The following is a 21,465-nucleotide window of genomic DNA, read 5'->3' as shown; positions in this document are numbered from 1 at the left end:
TTATTCAGCAATGACAAAGACAACCAAGGAGACTCCAGACATTTAAAATTCTATAGAATTAAATTGAATATAAGTATGCCCAGCCAGTATGTCAAAGACAAAAATAATATAACCATCTGGACAATCTGTGCAAATATTAAGTAATCTTGCTCTTCATAAGTTTTGAAATTTAGATAACTATTTGAAACTCAGCTAAAATTTAGCTAGGTAGATAGAGCCTGGTGTTCAGTTAGGCGTTAGCACTAATAAGGATTCCAGGGTACAGGTTAAATTCTATTGCTTGATCAAGGTGCTAGCTACATAGGTATCATTAAGTTATAAAAATTCATTGAGCTGTACACTTATAATATGTGAATCTTTGTGATCAAAGAAACTTCGTGATCAAAGACACATCATGTCCTCTAGTCAACTGCCCCATGAATTCAGTCTCCAAAAAAAGCAATACTATCAAATTCCCATTTGATCAAGATCATCGCAGCTTCACACGTACTTATTTTTCAGCTTTTCAAGCTAAACCATTTAGAGAGAGACTCAAGTTAGACATGTTAGACCAATGGAACATGTTTTATTATATTTGGATCTATTATCTCATAACAGAGCTTTTAACAATGACAATTATTTCTTTTCTAAAGACCTACAAATGTATTTTTTAAGACAGTCCAGATAATCAGGATATTTCACTATTAAAAAGATCTACCAAACCACAATTCAGGCACATTGCTCTTTAATAGTCACAAAGTAGTTTGTGAAAAATATTTAAGATTGAGTACAATGTTTCAGTGGTACAGGACTCTCAAAATATGTGCTATTGATGGCAAATGCAAATCAAGAGATATACTAAGACTGCTGAAAGTACTTATGAAAGATCATGATGGGAAAAAGACTGAGACTCAAAGATGAATTCCAATTTTGCAAGACACTGGTAAAGATTTATATAAAAGTCTAAGAGATGCAAAAGTCTTAAAGCTATAGTTATTTAAAATTCTATATTAGTTTGCTATTTTTATAAGGTGGAATCATTTCTCAGCATCAGCTTAGTCTACTGTATCTACAACTAGAAACCTTAAAGGATTCTCTTCTCTTTTTATGAGCCAAGTGTTACACAAATGTGGGATTAAAAGAGCAAGAGACAAAAAAAACAAAAAGTATACTTTCAATACCAAAAATTCACATGTACAGTGTTATATATATACCATTAAAATATCAAAATTTTGATAGCTAGCAGTATGAGGCTGAGACAAGTAGTAACTGCTTTCATTTCTTCTGAAAACATTCAGTTACTTCCTAAATTTACCTAAATTATTAACAAGGCAGACCTCAGGGTGCCTGGGTGGTGGCACTGCTGATTAAGCGGCCCGACTCTTGGTTTTGTCTCAGATGGTGATCTCTGGGTCATAAGATCAAGCCCTGCTCAGTTCAGAGTCCACTTGACACTCTTTCTCCTTCTCCCTCTGCCCCTACCCTGCTTGCTAGCTCTCTTTCTAAAATCAATAAATAAAATCTTAAAAAAAAAGTAAAGAAAAAAAAGAAGGCAAATCTCACATCAGATTGACTGCCTAAGGTATAGAAAATAATCTTACTGTTTACTATTTGTTTCTTTTAATAACACAGAAACAATTTGTTTTTATTTTTTTAAAGATTTATTTATTTATTTATGATAGACCTAGAGAGAGAGAGGCAGAGACACAGGAGGAGGGAGAAGCAGGCTCCATGCCGGGAGTCCGACACGGGACTCGATCCCTGGGCCAAAGGCAGGCGCTAAACCGCTGAGCCACCCAGGGATCCCCCACAGCAACAATTTTAAATCTGACTCTAGTAAAGAAGCATTCTTCTTCCAAGATGAACATTTACATAAGCTACTATAGCTTACAATTAATATAATGGGTCAAAATTCTGAGAAAGAAAAATGGTTAAATTTGATCTTAACCTTCAGTTAAGATACATTTTTATGCCTATCAAATATTAGTGGCTATGCAGTGCTCATTTTTACCACATTTCAAAAGTTATGTCTTGGGGTAGCCCGGGTGGTTCAGCGGTTTAGCGCAACCTTCAGCCTAGGGCGTGATCCTGGAGACAAGGAACAAGTCCCATATCAGACTCCCTGCATGAAGCCTGCTTCTCCCCGTGTCTCTGTGTCTCTGCCTCTCTCTCTCTCTCTCTCTCTCTGTGTGTCTCTCATGAATGAATGAATGAATGAATGAATAAATAAATAAATCTATCAAAAAAAGTTATGTCTTTTAACATGTATTTTTAGCAAATGAATAGCATAGAGTAATCAGCCCAAAGTTCAAGTCAGTTTCTAATATTAAACAGGATTTCAAAGGAATCTTTAGAGCTAAATTAGTAGCCTAATATTTCCAAATAACCAAAAGTTAAATTAACTATTAGTTGAGCTATATGAAATTGCCATTGCTATAGGTCAAAAAGTTAAATCTTGGCAATTTTGTGTGGCTTAACCTCATAAGTTTTTTAGACAGTTCCAATTCTATAGAAGAGCAAATATACACAAAAAATGTTTATATCATGCGCAAATACATGTGAAAAAGTGTTTCCGAAGAAACAACTAAATTTAATTGTACAAAGAGAAATAATAGTGGGCTTTATGAAAATGGGGGAAAAAAATCAGGTAGTTCAACAGGTTACTGAAATCCTGGTGGTGATCGATAAATCGACTTCTGCTTCACCTTTTATGAAGAGGCTGTACTTAGCAAATCACTGTGTAAGCTGCTTCAATAACAGCACTCCTGCTATCAAGTTTACTTGCAATGATTCCAACAAAGAAATTAATTTCTTAGATGACAAGAAAAGGTTATCTGAAACAGGGAAAACACAGGAGACTAAGCTTTCTGCTAATAAAACAGACAAATATCAGTCTAGGCGCTGAATTCAGAGCTGTTTTAAGCTCTGCAAGATCTGAAGTCCCTGTAGCCTAACTACTACCATTACTTTAGACACATATACATCTACCTATACACACATACTCATACTATATATATATATATATATAGCCCCTGTTTATATTTTAGTAAAGTTCCTAGTTATAGCACCAAAAGTTCCATGATCCAGAAACCCAAGCCTGGGCAAACTGGGATTATTGAAAACCCTAATCTACAGCCACAACTTGCATGTGCATGTATGCTTTAACTTGCTTTAAGTTAAAAACTTAAACTTGCTTTATTGATAACTATATCAATAAAATAGGTAACTGGCAATGATCAAATCTGAGAAAGTGAAAACTGCCATTTATCATCAGACTTATTCATTCTGAAAAGGTTTCATGCTTAAATCATATTCATAGAGGTAAACATTGGTAACCTATTACAATTATTCTATGTTATAAATATGAGGAAAATCTCTGTAGCATTCATTAGATCTACATACCTCTTACCAATGATGTAACCTTAAGAAAACTGCCTAACCTCTTTAATTCTTTATTCCCTAGTATGTAAAATAGGGATAATAGCACTTATCTCATAGGGTTTTCATGAGTACTAAATGATGTAATGTATATAAAATCTTAGTACAACACAGTAGCATAAAATTCTCGATAAATGTTACTATTATAGTTGCTAATAGTGTTATTGTACAGTTAAGAATTTATAAGTGCTTTGAAGGTAGCAGTCACCTATTCTTATCTCCTTTGGTGGAAACATTTTGTACTAAAAATAATTTATTTCCTTTTGTAATATTTAGATTTCCAGAATTATTGTTTCTAACTGTAAAAACTATGAGAATCTTGAGTAGTTTAAAAGAAAGAGTGCTTTTATAATAAGATTAATTACTACTTTATATGGAATTTCTTTCTATTATTGAATTTCAACCTCAGATGTAATAGTGCAAGTAAAGAATAAAAATCAGAGCTCCTTGCCCCCTAACTTTAATAAAATATCATACTTAATGGGCTGAAATATAGATGATAAAGTTGTATGTGTGCTAAAAAGAACAAGTGTAAACATTAAATCAAAATAGAGTCAAATTAGATTTTAGAGTTCAAGGAAACCTTTTAAAATCATCTAGTCCAATGCCCTCATTTTATAAATGAGACCCAAAAAAGGTAATTTGTCCAATGTCATATGGCCAGAATCAGAGACAGTACAGTAAGTCAGGTTTCCTGCTATGTACTCTATTTTCAATATGCTTCTCTCCAAATCATAAGTGAAAATCATGAGACGAATTCCTATTTCAAAATTTCTAATAAAAACCATCTTTAAATACACAATGATAATTAAGAGGTGTGATGAGAAGGCTGAGGAAAAATAACTAGAAAAATGTAGTGGAAAATACACTTTGAAGTCAACAGATCTTGTTTCAAATGACATCTCTGTCACTCCTTTACTCTGTGTCAATGGGCAAAGTACTTACCCTATCTGAGCTTCAGATTCTTCACTTGTAAAATGGGGATAATACCACCTAGAACAAATAAATAGATTATAAGAAGGATTAGAATTGCACAATAAGGGCATCCCCAGTGGCTCAGCAGTTTAGCGTCGCCTTCAACCCAGGGCGTGATCCTGGGGACCCCGGATCGAGTCCCATGTCAGGCTCCCTGCATGGAGCCTGCTTCTCCCTCTGTCTGTGTCTGTCTGTCTGTCTCTGTCTCTCATGAATAAATAAATTAATTAAAAAAAAAGAATTACACAATAGTATAATTCCGATAAAAGCTGGGAGTCACACTGCCTATACTAGAGTCCCAATTTTACAACTTCCTTGTTGTTTGACCAGTTATCAAACTTCTTTGAGCCTGGGAAGTACTTTAACAAGAATATGATGGCACATAAGAAATACAAAGAGTTTTAGTGTTATCAATATTACATATGAATCTTCTGCCAGTAAGTGGGTAGTGAATCATAAAAACAACCAATACAACTATTGATAATAATAAAACATCTGCTTTTACAAGTAAAACAGATTTTGACAAAGTCAACATGTTATATAAAAATTGATGCTATCTGTGCTAAAGTATGCCCATACCCTGAAATGTGTAAAAAGTTTATAAGATTGAAAGTGTCAAATTCAAAGAGTACAAAAATTAAAATCTATCAAGCAAATAATCATTCTGTAGTGACATATTTAAGAAAAGTGTGGCTTTCAGGGTTTTGGACTTTAAAATGCTCCATTCACAAGTCAGAATAATATAGGATAAAGTCAGAAATTAGGTAATAGCAGAAGATTTACAAAATATGAAGTAAGGCTAAAATTATAGCAATGACACATTAGAAAACCTAGAGGAGACTGTGTGAGAAGAAACTGTCAGCTTTGGAAGACTGTGTCTATTACAACATGTTTTTCATAAACTCCTAATCAAAAATATAATAAAAGAAAAAGAAACAGTGGAAATTCACATCCAACACATTACCATTTAAGAGAACCAATTCCCAGGTGATTAGAAAAGAGCTATCTATACTTACCTGGCAGGGGAGATACCATGATCACGAAAAGAGCTATCTGAACTGGATGAAAGACATGATTTCTAAATTCAAAGGAAAATTAAAACCACAAAGTTTAAACAAACAGCATGAAAAAAAAATGCCTCACAAAATGAAAAGGAATAATTTAGTTTCAGCTTTCTCTTTATAAAAATTCTATTTTTAGGTAAGATACAGTGGTTTAAGATGCTACCATGTCTTTAAGCTCCATTTGGTAGGGAAATACCTGTGTTGGCTTTGCTATTTCCAAAGGTAAATAGGAGGTTTTGCATTGAAGTTACAATGTGGACTACTTCAGAGTAACCTCATGCCAAAATGGCACATTTCTGAGGGATGCAAAGGTATTCAATAAAAAGCTTTTAAAGGCATATTTTTAAACTTGCAGCAGGAAAGCTTTTCTGTGTCAAGACAGTAATTCTTTTAACAGCATTGATCAAAATGTCATTCCTTTATGAGTGTACAATACCTTTTAATGGCATACAACAAGCCATTAGGGTTATACACCTCTGTATAGCAGACAGCTTACTGGAAAAAAGGGAACACTGGCCAAGATACAGTCAGTAGGTTTTATGCTTCTAATAAGTGATCTTTTTCCCCCTAACTGCTTCATTCTCAAGTCCTCAACTATCCAAAGATTAAGTGTAAGCTCTCTTCTGTAATTTAGAAGCGCTTGCAACAGAGGTCTAAACTGCAAGGTCTAAACTTTAGCTTTGTAGATACCATATGATGGCTTTGAAAACAGTCTCTCATCCAGGGCCAGCAAGAAATTATTTCTGAAGATTAGAAAAGAATGATGGTTTTGTTTATTTTGCTACTTTGTGAGAAAGAAGCAAGTAAAAAAAAAAAAAGAATGTTATGAGATTATCACTTTTCGAATTTATTTACAAAGCCAAATACTAAAGGAATATTCAAGTTATGTATTACTCTACCACAGAATATCTCTTTAAATCAACTAATAGGGGGTGCCTAGGTGGCTCAACGGTTGAGTGTCTGCCTTTGGCTTAGGGTGTGATCTCGGGATCCAGGATTGAGTCCCACTTCAGGCTCCCTACAATGAGCCTGCTTCTCTCTCTGCCTCTCCCATGAATGAACAAAATAGAATCTTAAAAAAAAATAAGTCAACTACAGTGATTACATAATCTTTGATAGAAGGAAGCTATTTAAAAATTATCTTAAAATACGTCCTTGTCCTTGGGGTATTCTTCTTTAAAGAAAGATAAAATAAATTCTGAAACTATCTAGAAAATAAACATGGGGCGTCTAGGTGGCTCAGTCAATTGAGCATCTGACTCTTGATTTCCACTCAGGTCATGATATCAGGACCCTGGAATGAAGCCCTATGTTGGGCTCCATGCTCTGCAGAGAGTCTGCTTAAGATTTCCTCTCCCTCTCTCTCTCTCTCCCCCTCCCTCCCTCTGCCCCTCCTCCTGCTTGTGCTTGCTCTCTCAAATAAATATTTTTTTAAAAAAGAAAATTTACGTATATAAGTATACAAACTCATAAAAAACTTTCCATCAATTTACCAAATTTTTAACCATCCAGGAAATGGAGAGGTAAGGGGTGCAAAATTAGAAAGGGGGACTATTCCGGCTTTTCATGTTAAGCCTTTACTTACTTTTCACTATTAAAGTAAAACTTAAGTACAAGTAAATTTTTGAAATTACAGAAATATCTCAGATAAATTGATTGTAACATACACCTCGACCTTTGGAAAACTATTTAAGAGCTTCATAGAGCCTAAAAAATATTAGCAATAACAATTACAATCCTGCATCAAAAAAGTAAAACTCCAGGACACCTGGGTGGCTCAGCGGCTGAGCATCTGCCTTTGGCTCAGGGCGTGATCCCTGGATTCAGGATCAAGTTTCATGTCGGGCTCCTTGCATGGAGCCTGCTTCTTCCTCTGCCAGTGTCTCTGCCTCTCTGTGTCTCTCATGAATAAATAAATAAAATCTTAAAAGAAAAAGTAAAACTCCAACTTAACAGACAATACCAGATGTATTTCCAAACCTTTTGCCTAAAAGCAAAGTTTAAAAAGTAGAAAAAACTGTTTCCTTTTTTTTCTTTTTTAAAAAGATTTTATTTATTTATTCACGAGAGACCACACAGAGAGAGAGGCAGAGACACAGGCAGAGGGAGAAGCAGGCTCCATTGAGGGAGCCTGAGGTGGGACTCAATCCTGGGTCTCCAGCATCAGGCCCTGGGCTGAAGGCGGTGCTAAACTGCTGAGCCATCAGTGCTGCCCCGAAACTGTTAGCTTTGAAAAGTGTGAGTGTATGGATATGTGTGGTAGTGTAGTGGGAACAAAGTGGCACCCCCAAAAAGGAAGTTCTTATTAATGGCTTTACAAATTTTATGATCAAGCAGAAGTTTGTTTCAGGCAATATTGAGAACCACAGTATGTACACCAACTATCACTGAAAACAACTAAAAATGCACGGTAATATACAAAAATACCTTCTTAAAAGCATCCTAGTTCATGAGAATAGTAAGAAGTTATCAATTCAAAATCTAAGTGAAAGTGGAACTCAGAAAAATCACAAGGAGATTTTGTTTTTAAGAATATCTGGTCAACCATTTTGACCCAAAACTTACAGACCTTATTTGGGATGAAGGTTAGAAGACAAACATGAACACCACCTAAGAGCCTCACATGAGACTCTCGTCCTATGAAGCTGGGAACTCAAAGGGTCACCCCCTCAATGTGAAGGCCATCAGGAACCTGGGCCTGAGGGACTGTAAGGACAGTTGTCTTGGCAATGAGCAAAGCAGGGAAAACATAAAACCACAAGGTGTTGTAACCACAACCTTGGAACTCAAGTAAATATACATGCTAAATTCTTATCACCAGAATGGATCCAAAAATAAATAAATAAGTAAATAAACATAAACTGGTACATAACTGGTAGTGTCCCCAGAAGCGAGATTGCAGCAATCGCAAATGTTATCTGGTAGAACAAACTATTAAATACATAAGTAAACAAGGCACCGTGAAAGAGAACCAGCAAAAATGAACTTATAAGGATTTCATTTCTTGGAATTGTCAAAAACAGATCATATACATATATTGAAAACAATTTTTAAAGTGTAAACATTTCACAGAACAGAAAATTAAAAATAAATGACCTAGAATATTCAAAAGACATCTATACAAATTAAATACACAATAATTAAAATTTAAAACTTGGTGGAGAGGACATGGCAGATTATCTTAAATGAGGCTTTTTCAATAAAAAGAACTAGAAAAAGAAGCTCAACTTTCAGCATCAGTTCTCTTAAGTCATTGCCAATACTCACTTAGGAGGCTGAATAAAATTGTTAACAGTATCACAGACTGGGGGGGAAATTTTTGAGGTTGGATACTGATAGTGTAACAGAAGAATGAAACCCAGCTATATATCAGCTCAATCTCAGGTTTTATGGAGTTTAACTGTCCATATGCTACCTACTATCAGAAGCAAAACAAAAAACCTTGGGGAAGGTTAGTATCATTCAGATCTTCCAAACATTACATCCAATGTCTCACATTCCATTCACAATTACTAGGCATATCCAGAGACAAAACCACAATAAAATTTAAAAGAAAAGAAACAGATCTACAGGATATACAGGTACTAGAGTTATTAGATGTGCACTTCAAAATACCTTTGATTGGGATGCCTGGGTGGGTCAGCAGTTTAGTGCCTGCCTTCAGCCTAGGGCATGATCCTGAAGTCCCAGGATCAAGTCCCACATCAGTCTCCCTGCATGGAGACTGTTTCTCCCTCTGCCTGTGTCTCTACCTTCTGTGTCTCTCATGAATAAATAAATAAAATCTTTGAAAAAAATAGAAGACCCCAGTTTCCCAATAAAATAAGAACCACTACTTAAATCTGATATCTCCACATAACCTTAATCTGTAAAAATAAAGTGAAAAAAAAACCCCTCAAAATATACAGCATAACTAAGAGATAAAGACTAGCATAATCCATAGAATCTATGCTTTAAAAAGAGAGATAAATAAAGATCATGTAGAAGAGAAGACAAAGTGACAAAGTACAGATAAAATAAGAACCAGGAAGTGGGAAATCCTTAAAATAGGTTTAAGACCTGTTAGATCCAGCACTGGTTACTGTGGAGTCAAAAAGAAGAGGTTTGTAATCACAAGAAACAGAAGTGACAGTCTTGAGAAGTACCACTTCTAGAGGAGACAAAGAAGTGGTACTTCTTGGATGTTTGGTGGTAGAGAGAAAGAAGAAAACAATAATGGTCCTACAAGTATAAAAAAGAAGCAGAAAATTAGAGGATTCAAACCCTGTCACTCTCCAAAACAAATGCACCACAGATTCAAGATATTTCATTATAGTAACAGAAGGGACAGCTTTTGAACTAAGAAATCTTGTAAACCCTTTAACCATTTTCACTATGAACTATTATTGCTGCTCAAGAAAAATTAAATTTCATAACTGATATGGCAACAACTGTAAATAGGTTTATAAAAGGAAACAGAAAATAAGACCAAAACTCTTCAGCCAATGAACACTACTCTCCAAGGAAGAAGGGAAGGAAGGCAGACAGACAGACTGTAAGGTAGAGATAACTATAATACTATCTCAGCCTGAATTATATATTGTTAAATGGTATTTACAAGTATTGAGGGAAAGACCCTCAAATCAAACATTCAGTAATTCAGAACAAAAATGGGCTCTAAATCTTCACATTAGAAGATGTGAAATGAGAGATATCTGGTCTAATAAAAGAAACTGAGGAGACAAAAGCCATTTTAGAAATGAAGAATAAATTATAAATGACTCAAGAGAAAATTGAATTGAATGAAAATACAGTAAGAGGCACTGAATGAAAGGATGAAAATAGCAAAAGAACAAAATGAAGACTGTAATAAGAATCAGGGAAAAACTGTTAATATACACGAAAGAGAAAGAGGATCCAACACACATAAAATTGTAGAGCTAATATTTAAAACTTGAATATAAAAAAAAGATAACCAGAAATAAAAAAACATGAATGTATATATTAAAAAGGCCTATGAAAGATCTCAGAAATTGACACAAATACTCTATTCTAGGATGTATCCAATACATAATTGGACTTTAAAGGTAAAACTGCACTGGAGGGTATTATGCTGAGTGAAGTAAGTCAATCGGAGAAGGACAAACAGTGTATGTTCTCATTCATTTGGGGAATATAAATAATAGTGAAAGGGAATATAAGGGAAGGGAGAAGAAATGTGTGGGAAATATCAGAAAGGGAGACAGAACATAAAGACTCCTAACTCTGGGAAACGAACTAGGGGTGGTGGGAGGGGAGGAGGGCGGGGGATGGGATTGAATGGGGGACGGGCACTGGGGGGGGGCACTTGACAGGTTGAGCACTGGGTGTTATTCTGTATGTTGGTAAATTGAACACCAATAAAAAATTAATTTATTAAAAATAAATAAATAAAGGTAAAACTGCAAACCCCCACATACCTCACAATTTCAACATATGGCTCCTAAATACTTTTGATGAGAGTCACATAGCCCTTGTCACTGTTAAAGAAACCCATAAAATTGCCTTAGGAAAGAACAGAAAATTGTCCCCTGAAAAATCTGTGGGATGCTGTTCTTCCAAAGATAACAAACAAAAATGTGCAAGGTTTACCAGAAAAAAAATAACAGTTTGTAGCTTAGTAATAGTTACAGGATATAGAACTTCTGCCTTTGTACTCCAAAAATATATTACTAAGGCAATACGCAGAGAGTATTTTGAAGTTCTAGTCCCCTAAAGTAGAATGAACAGTTCCCTAAAGCAGAATGACAACCTTAGTATAGCCATCACATCAAAACCCCATAGGGAGATGCCAGGAGGAAAAAGATGATCAAGAAAATAAATACTATAGGACTTAATACCTAATCAATCACCATGGTTCAAAATCCTGAGAACATTATCCTGAATTTTCAGCCTTTAAAAACCTCTGCTTATTAGTCATCGGGGATTCAAAACCTTTGAACATTAGCTCCCTGTTCTCCTGGGTGGCACCACACCAATAAACAGCCTATCTTTCTTCACTGTAGAAACTCAGTATCAAATTTTATTCGCTTGCTGCTCATTGGGTGGATGAACTCTCATTTGCTTCAGTTACAAAGGTAAAAAAAAAAATCTTCTGAGGTCATTTACAAAGGAAGCAAAATCAAACTGGTATCAGACTGCTCAGCGGTAACATACAAAGAAAGTTATTAGGAGAGTAGGAATCAAGTTTTTTTTTGTTTTTTTTAAGATTGTATTTATTTATTCATTAGAGATAGAGATATAGGCAGAGGGAGATGCAGGCTCCCTGTGGGGAGACCTATGTAGGATTCGATCCCATGACCCTGGGATCAGCTCATGACCTGAGCCAAAGGCAGATGCTCAACCACTGAGCCACCCAGGTGCTCAAGTTATTTTATTTAAACTGACAAACAAAACAATGAAATTCTAAGTGAGCGCCAAGAAGATAACTGAATTAAGGACATTATAAATAATAGCATAAAATAACCACTAGAACAAAAATATAAACCTTTCAAATACCAAAGAAAATATAAAACGGGGGACAATAAAAATATACTATATATAAAGAAAACATAATATGCACAATATATAATGTGTTAGTATAGAGATTACACATAAAGATTTAACTATCTTTAAGATACTTTCAAATTAACTCAGTAAAATTCAACTCTTCAATATATTGCTGAAACTCATCTAAAATAAAGCGATTCAGGGCAGCCCCGGTGGCTCAGCGGTTTAGTGCAGCCTTCGACCGGGGCATGATCCTGAAGACCCAGGATCGAGTCCCGCATCGGGCTCCCTGCATGGAGCCTGCTCCTCCCTCAGCCTGTGTCTCTGCCTCTCTCTCTCTCTGTGTCTCTCATGAATAAATAAATAAAATCTTAAAAAAAAATAAAAATAAAAATAAAAAATAAAATAAAATAAAGCGATTCAAAAAGTAAAAATATAGGGTACAAAGGTCTTCAAGGCAAATGAAAAAAATAAGTAGGTGTTTTAGTTCTGATATTAGACATGGTAGAGCTGAGCCCCCAAAACATTACATACTAAAAAACATTTTATGACCTAAAGACCACATGCAAAATATACTAGTTATTAATATCTACACACCAAATAACATGGCAACTACTTTGATAACATGAGTCCAGGAGAAATAAAAATGCAAGAAAGAAACTAAACAGAAGACCTCAATATACCAAAACTCAGTATAAGACAAATGTACAAAAAATTTCTTTAAGAAGTCATAAACTAAACAAAGCTATGCCAGTATCTAGATTTTTAAGCTCCCACAACAAATACTTTCCTTTCCAAGTGTACATGAGACATTCACAAACATTGACCAAATATTATGTCTCAAAGAATACTTCAATATGTTCCATAAAGTAGAAACAATATAAATAGTGTTCTCTGATCCCATATAATAGAAGTAGAAAATTAAAACAAAATAAAAAGGGTCTTCCACGTGATAACTTTAGAACTATCCAGCAAAGTCTTCAATGACAGCATGTGTTATTTTATGTAAAAGACACTAGACACAAAATAGCACATACTTGTAAATGAAGTTCAAAATGAGGTAAAATGAATTGATGTTAATCAGAGCATTTAAGAAAAAAAAAGATATCCCAACTGGAAAATACATAAAATTATCTCTGTTCACAGATGATGTGATCTTTTATGTAGAAAACCTTACAGATGCCACAAAAAAATTTAGAATAAAAGAATTCAGCCAAGAAATAGGATACAAATCAACACACAAAAGTTAGATACATCTATACACTAAAAATGAATAATCTAAAAAGTATGAAAACAATTTCATTTATAATAGCATCAAAAATAATAAAACATTTAGAAATTAACTGAGAAGATTAAAGATTTGTACAATGAACATTACACAACAATGCTGAAATTAAAGAAAATACAAATGAATGAAAACACATCTCATGCTCATGGATTAGAAGACTTAATACTGTGTTAAGATGTCAATACCACCCAAAGTGATCTACAGATTCAGTGCAATCCCTATCAAAATCCCAATGATGTTTTGGAAGAAATAGAAAAACTCATCCTAAAATTTACATGGAATCTCAAGGGACTTCAAATAGTCAAAACAATCTTGAAAAAGGAGAACAAAGCTGGGGACTCACACTTCCTGATTTTAAAAAGAAGACTCAAAAATCAAAACAAGAAATGGAAAACAATACAAAAGATAACCACAGAAATACACAGTGTGACAACAAATTATAATAAAGACTTATATACTAACAAATTAGGTAACTTTGGTCAAACGACTTTTACAAGGGTAGCAAGACCACTCAATGGGGAAAGCACAGCCATTTCAACAAATGGTGCTGGGAAAATTGGATATCACATGTGAAAGAATGAAACTGGACCTTACCTAACCATATATAAAAATTAACTGAAAAGGGATTAAAGATCTAAATCTAAGACCTAAAATATAAAACTTAGAAGAAACAGGGCAAAAACTTCATGACATTTGATTCGGCAATGATTTCTCATATATGACAACCAAAGGCACATACAACAAAAGATATATAAATCAGACTTTATGAAAAATATAAAATTTGTGCAACAAAAGACACTACCCACAGAATAAAAAAGCAACCCATAAAATAGAATATTTGCAAATCACTAATCTAATAAGGAATTAAAATTCAGAATGTAAAGAGAACTTCTGAAATACAACAACAAAAGGACAAACAACCTGATTCAAAAATGGGCAAAGGACTTGAATAGATATTTCTCCAGAGAAGGTATATAAATGCCCAATAAGTACATGAAAGGATGCTCAGTATCAGGAACCACTAGGAACTAGGGAAATGCAAGTCAAAACTATAATGAAAATACCACCTCACATCTATTAAAAGGACAACTATCAAAAAACAAAGAAAAAAAAAGAAAATAACAAGTGTTGGTGAAAGGTGGAGAAATCAGAACTCTTGTACACTGTTGGTAGAAATGTAAAATGGTACAGCCACTGTGGAAAACAGTACGGCAGTTCCTCAAAAAATTAAAAATAGAATTTCCATCTAATTCAGAAATTCTACTTCTGCATTTATACTGAAAAGAATCGAGAGCAGGGTCTTGAAGAGTTATTTGTATACCCATGTTCACAGCAGCGATATGTACAATAGTTAAAACACGGAAGCAACTGAAGTGTCCATCAACCAATGAATGAACAGGCAAAATGTGGTTTATACATACAATAGAATATTATTCAGCCTTAAAAAGGAAATTCTGCAATATGCCACAACATGGATGAACCTGGAGGACATTAAGTGAAATAAGCCAGTCACATAAATACAAATACCATATGATTCCACTTATGTGAGGTAGATAGTATACACACTATATACAGCAGTATATACATATATAGTAGTCAGAATCAGAGACAGAATATAGAATGACAGTTGCCAGGAGCTGGAGGAAGGGGGAAATAAGTTATTGTTCAATGGGTATAGCATTTCAGTTTTACAAGAGGAAAAGAGTTTTGAAGAGGGATGGTGGTGGTGATAGTTGGAGAACATTATAAATGTATTTAATGCCACTAAAGTGCATGCTTAAAATGGGTAAGATGATAAATTTTATATTATGTATAGTTTACCACAATAAAAAAAAATTTGGAATAAACCTCATTGATGCCGATAATAATGAGAACATTGTAGTTATCTCTGGGAAGATAAGTGGTAATAATTGGGAATGAAACAGGAACTTATGGGATGCTGAGAATGTTCTATATCTTGATCTAGATGTATATATAAATGCCAAAAACAATAAAAAATGTTCTGAACTGTACACTTAAGATTTGTGCACCTGACACTCTACCACATGTCAAACAACCAAAACAATAAAAAATCATGGACACTTCATCAAAAAAGAAACCTAAATGGCCAGAAAACATAAATATGTTCAGCTTCATTAGATACCAAGGAAATGCCAATTAAACTACTACTATAACTGCTGCAAGATTAATACACTATTTTAAAGATTTTATTTATTTATTCATGAGAGACACACAGAGAGACAGAGACATAGACAGAGTGAGAAGAAGGCTCCCTGTGGGGAGCCTGATGCAGTACTCAATCCTAGGACCCCAGGATCACAACTTGGGCTGAAGGCAGACACTCAACCTCTGAGCCACCCAAGTGCCCCAGATTAATACACTATTTGATTGATTGATTAATCATCTCAACTGATACACTATTTGTGACAGTGCAAATTGGTACAATCATTTTGGAAAACTGTTATGTGCTTAGTAAACTAAAATATACAATTCTCTCAAAAAGTTGCTTGGCTTATGTAATTTATTTCAGTCAGGTCATTAGTCCAGTAGCCACAGTTCTTTTCTAGACATGCTTAGGGGTTTTTTTATGTCTTTTTTTTCTGACCCCATAGATTCCGTCTTTCTTCCTATTTGTATCTTAGGCCTATCAAGGATCAGAAGCAGAGACTTCTCTGTAAGATTCCGTTGAATTGAAAGAAATTCAAAAGATACCATACCTCCATGGTTGAACTTCACTCTGAGACATCTTGATAAATTTTGATACTTTATCAATGAGTGTAACATTGTGGAAAGATTTCATTTATACAAGTGTAGCAAGCCTATTACCTTCCTTGGTAAATTAATTGAGATCTTGTCCTATTCCACAGGCATGGAATATTTCCAGATCTTACAGCACTAACTTATAAATTTTGTGTCATTGTTCACAAAAAGGAAGGTGGACATCACTGATAACCTCAAGACCTCTGAAAATCCTCTTTCATAAAAAAAATGACAGCATTAACAGAAACTATTAAACTTTTTCAGAATGCTAGAAATTAACCAAAGGCTTGCAGCAGTTCAGGGAATGATTATTCAAGAAAAACAGCCAAATCTCCTTAACAACAAATGAGTTTTGTAGCATTTTAAGTTGCCCTATGGCCATCTGTGCAAAAGTGCAAAAAGTGCAAAAGATGTGAACAGATACTTCATCAAAAAAGATATACAGATGGCAAAAAAGATGTGGGACTCAATCCCAGGACTCTGGGATCATGACCTGAGTCAAAGGCAGATGCTTAACTGACTGAGCCACCCAAGCACTCCAAATATCTATTTTTTAATATAAATTGGTTCCATGTATACTCTTAGAAGTCTCATGATGGCAGATAGTTTTAAAGCTTCTTTAACCTGAAGAAGATTCAGTGAGTTGTATATATTGTTCCAGATAGATCTTCATTGGTAGAGAACAAAAATGCATGCTATATAAGTTAAAATAAAAAAAAAAAACTACCTGTAGTTTTTAAATGTGAGAATAAAACTAGCAAACTGTAATAAAGTGTCATCTTTATAGAATGACGATTGAGAAATCACATCTTTATTTCTTTTATTTTTTTATTTTTTATTTTTTTATTTTTTAAGTTTTTATTTATTTATGATAGTTACAGAGAGAGAGAGAGGCAGAGACACAGGCAGAGGGAGAAGCAGGCTCCATGCACCGGGAGCCCGATGTGGGATTCGATCCCGGGTCTCCAGGATCACGCCCTGGGCCAAAGGCAAGCGCCAAACCGCTGCGCCACCCAGGGATCCCCACATCTTTATTTCTATAGCAGCTACAAGATACTTGTTGCATGAGTTTAACTCCAGACCATATAATTAAAATGTCTGCATTCACCCTTCCATTCTCAAACATCTCTTAAGCTTAGAATCTCAGACAGTTGTTAACCAGTACTATTTAATGCCTGAATTTCTGTTGTTCTTACTCTTTTGGGAGATGGTGATGTCTTTTTTGAGATGCTGATTTTATTTTTAGTAAGTCAACTTAACAGTGACCTCAGTTCCTCATCTATGAAAGAAGAATAATTGTTATCAAAAGAAACAAATGAGATAACTAGAAGATGATAAATGTTAGTTTAGCTGTTGCTTTGCTATTACTATTCCTGCTTATTATTTTTTTAAAGCAATGATAACTGCTTTTGAGAGTAAGGTCAAATACTTAGAAAAGTCACTCTAAGGAATCTTGAGGATTCCACATAAAAACAAATGAGACTCCTTTAGGGTATTTGTCATAAATTGGCTATTCACTACTATAGAAACACGTCTTAGGATTTTGTTTTATTCCTTTCTTCCCTAAATCTAAATTTCCTTCTCCTTTCTCTATATAAGGACACTCTGTCACTGGATTAGGGTCCACCCTAAATCAGTATGATTTTTTTTTTAAGATTTACTTATTTATTAATGAGAGACAAACAGAGAACAGCAGAGACATAGGCAGAGGGAGAAGCAGGCTCCATGCAGAGAGCCCGATGTGGGATTCGATCCTGGGACTCCGGGATCACGCCCTGAGCCAAAGGCAGATAGACGCTCAACCGCTGAGCCACTCAGGCGTCCCGATCAGTATGATCTTAACTTCGGTTACATCTGCACAGTCTTTATTTCCAATAGGGTCACATTCACAAATACCCAGGATTAGGACTTGAACATATTTTTGAGGGAGGTATCATTTGATCCAACATAGAGAATATCACTAAATTAAAGAACCTGTACAGAATTTGTATAATCCCTGTCCATGTTCTGCAGGTCTGGGTTTCTGGAAGTCTCTTGGAATTCCTGTTTTCTTCATTTATCTCTGTGGGTAGTGCTTTTTAAATAACCCTAGCCCTCTGAACTCACAGCTTCTACAAAGTCCTTTCTTTATAAAGGGGCAAAAGGCTTGATGGTATAGTTTGAATAAATTCCTTTTCTATTTGTGAACAGGGATCAAATTTTTAGTATTCCCTGATACTAGAGTGGGCTCTGATATCAAACACCCAGAAACCACCCAAGTATCCTCTTGTTTCACATGTGTAATCTGTTTGTCTGGGTACCTTCTGATTATCTTATAACTGAGCTCCTATGCCATGTAAGAAAGATCTCATGTTCCTATTATCCAACATCCTTATATTTTTCTCCTCTGAGACTATTTGACTAAAATCTCCTAGAAGGCATTGATTTGACTTCTAAGAGTAGTACCACTTTGCAAAATATATGTTAGTGAAATTGCTTCCAGGTCATCTTGCTCTATATTTTTGCTTGGTTTCCCAAAGGAAAACATAACTTTAAAAGAAGTTATTTATAACTTCATTTATGCAAATCAGTTCTCCCTCAGCATTCTTTTCTCAATTCTACATTTGACATTGTTATTCTTTTATAATTAAAAAAAAATTTTAGCTTACTTATCCTTTCCAGGTTCTATGGTTCCATCTTCATTTGCTTTATCTTTTATATTTCCTTATAAAAATTATTTAAAATATTTTAAAAATAAAATTTCAAAAAAATAAAAATAAAAAATAAAATTTCTGTATACCTATCACATGGCTTAAGAAATAACACATTAACAAATATAGTTAAAGCACTTTATGCATTCTTCCTTAGTAATGCTCTTTTGTTCTTCCCTGCTACAAGTACGTATCACAAGTTATCTCCACAACCAATTATTCTCTGGAAGCTAATGTTTATAATCCCATTATTTTTTCATATTTTTACTAAATCATAATATTATCTCTATATATATTTTTAAAGATTTATTTATTCATGAGAGACAGAGACAGAGAGAGAAAGAGAGAGAGAGGCAGAGACACAGGCAGAGGGAGAAGCAGGCTCCATGCAGGGAGCCTGACGTGGAACTCGATCCCGGGTCTCCAGGATCACGCCCTGGGCTGAAGGTGGCACTAAACTGCTGAGCCACCTGGGCTGCCCTCTATATACTTTAAACTTTAATTCTGTATTATACCTATTATAGATTCCTCTGCAATCTTTTTTTTTTTTTTTTTTGGCTCAAGTTAGGATTGAGATTCATCCTATTGATACAAATTTCTCTGCTTGATTATTTTAATAGCTTCTTTACTTTCTCATTCAATTTTTCATTCAAGTTTTTCATTTTTTAAACATTCTTCTACTGATGGACATTGAGTTAGTTTCCATGCTTTTGCAATTATAAGTAATGCTATTTAAACAGTCCGTTAATGGATCATAACTAGTGGGTTTCTTCATTTAAAACTATTTATTTGGAGAGAGAGAGAGAAAGAGAGAATATGAGTGGGGGTTGGGGCAGAGGGAGAGGAAGTGAGAGAATCCCAAGCAGATTCCCCACTGAGTGCAGAGCTGGACGCAGGGCTGAATCCCAGTACCCTGAGATCATGACCTGAGCCAAAAATCAAGAGTTGGACACTTAACTGATGGAGATACCCAGGTGTCCTTCCCTCTTTTTAAAAAACAGATTTACTTACCATAAATTTTCCTTTTAAAAAACAACACAGTAGTTCTTTAGAATATTTACACAACTACTCAGCCATCACAAGCTCTAATTCCAGAACATTTTATCATCCCCCAAAAGAAACCACACTTCCACTTCCACTCCCCTTCTCCCTCTCCCAGTCCCTTAGTAACACTAATGTACATTCTGTCTCTACAGATTTGCCTATTAAGACATTTTGTATACATTTGCACCATGCATAACCTTTTGTGATTATCTTCTTTTACTGAGTATAATGTTTTCAAGGATCATCCATGTTTTAGCATGTCTATTAATTTGATTGTAGTGACAGGTGTAAATACATATCAAAACTTATCAAAACATATACTACTTAACTATATAAGATTTATTGCATGCCAATTTTACTTTGATAAATCTGTATAAAAAATAAGCAAGATTTTAAGAGATGCTTCACCAAAAAAATTATACATAAAGCTAATAAATACACAAGACACTCTACATCATTAGTCATCAGAGAAATGCAATTAAAATTACAATGAGATATCTAATATACATGTACTGGAATAGTTAAGTTTTAAACTACTAATAACACCCAAGAGCAGATATGAATGTACAATAATGAGAATAATCTTAAATTGCTGATAAGAAAACAGAAGGAAATAGCCACTTGGAAAGAAAATTAGCAGTATTTTATAAAGTTAAAAATATTTTTACCATATGACCCAATAGTTTCACTCCTGTATGGACCCCAGGAAAAATAAAAATCTATAATCACACAATGACCTATCAGCCAATATTCATAGCCGCTTTATTGCTAAGAGCCAGAACCTGGAAACAACCCAAATGTCTACCAAATGGTAAATGGACAAATTTTGGTACATATATGCAATGGAATACTACTCAACAGACAAAAAGGGGTAAACTAGTAATACATGCAACAACCAGGATGAACCTTAAATGCATTATGCTAAGTGAAACGAACTAGAAACAAAAGGCTGCAGAAGATTTCATTAACAATATGTTTTAAAATGTAAATCCTTGCTCTGCTCTCTGTCAGATAAATAAGACCTTTAAAAAGTTTTTTACAACTCAGCCATAAAAAGAGGCACATTACTACATACAAGAGAACAAAGTACAACTTCAAATATCTAACTAAAAACAACAGAAACAAGAATACAAAGGTGCTAAAAACCAAAATCATATATACAGTTCAAAATTCAAAATAAAAACATTTTCAAGCTAATAACTAGTAATAGAATCCATCACCAACAAGCCACACTATAAAATGTTCAAGGATGTTCTTCAGACCTAAGAAAAATGATACAAACTTAGACCTACAAGAAGAAATAAAGTGACAGAAATGTTAAGACGTAAGCAAGTAAACTATGTTCTCATTTTCTTATTTTCATTACAACCTCCTCACAAAGAAAATGCCAATGCAATGCTGCATTCTATTTAACAAAGAAATAATACCAATTCTATATAACCTCTTTCAGGAAATAGAGGAGAGACTACATCCTACATTGCTTAAAGAACCAGCCAGGCTTGCCCTATTTCTAAAACTAAGCACAAGAAAGCAAAACCAAGGACTAATCTCTCTTAAATACACTCTGAAGGAAACAGTTATAAAATCATATTAAAAGACATAATCAGGATATACTATGTTCATGGATGGGAAGCTTCAATATTGTAAAGATAATTCTTCCCAAAATAATCTGTATATTCTAAGTAATTACTATCAAACCCCAAAAAAGATATTTCATGAT

General features: G+C 34.4%; 1 protein-coding gene across 1 annotated transcript in view; it reads right to left on the bottom strand.

Moving 5' to 3' along the window:
* Nucleotides 1-584: 584 nt before the first annotated feature.
* The window catches only part of LOC140629206 (leucine-rich repeat-containing protein 37B-like), a 135,018-nt gene continuing 114,137 nt past the window's right edge, over nucleotides 585-21,465 (bottom strand). Inside the window, exons 13-14 of the mRNA XM_072818791.1 lie at nucleotides 4,363-4,410; nucleotides 585-2,813 (exon numbers count right to left, since the gene is read on the bottom strand). Coding sequence (XP_072674892.1) covers nucleotides 2,810-2,813; nucleotides 4,363-4,410 — 52 coding nt within the window. The 3' untranslated portion in view covers nucleotides 585-2,809. The remainder of the gene's footprint in view (nucleotides 2,814-4,362; nucleotides 4,411-21,465) is intronic.

Source organism: Canis lupus (genome assembly GCF_048164855.1).
Source record: "Canis lupus baileyi chromosome 3 unlocalized genomic scaffold, mCanLup2.hap1 SUPER_3_unloc_1, whole genome shotgun sequence".
NCBI lineage: Eukaryota > Metazoa > Chordata > Mammalia > Carnivora > Canidae > Canis > Canis lupus.
Note: the sequence above shows the minus strand (reverse complement) of the source record. Positions and strands in the feature narration are given on the sequence as shown.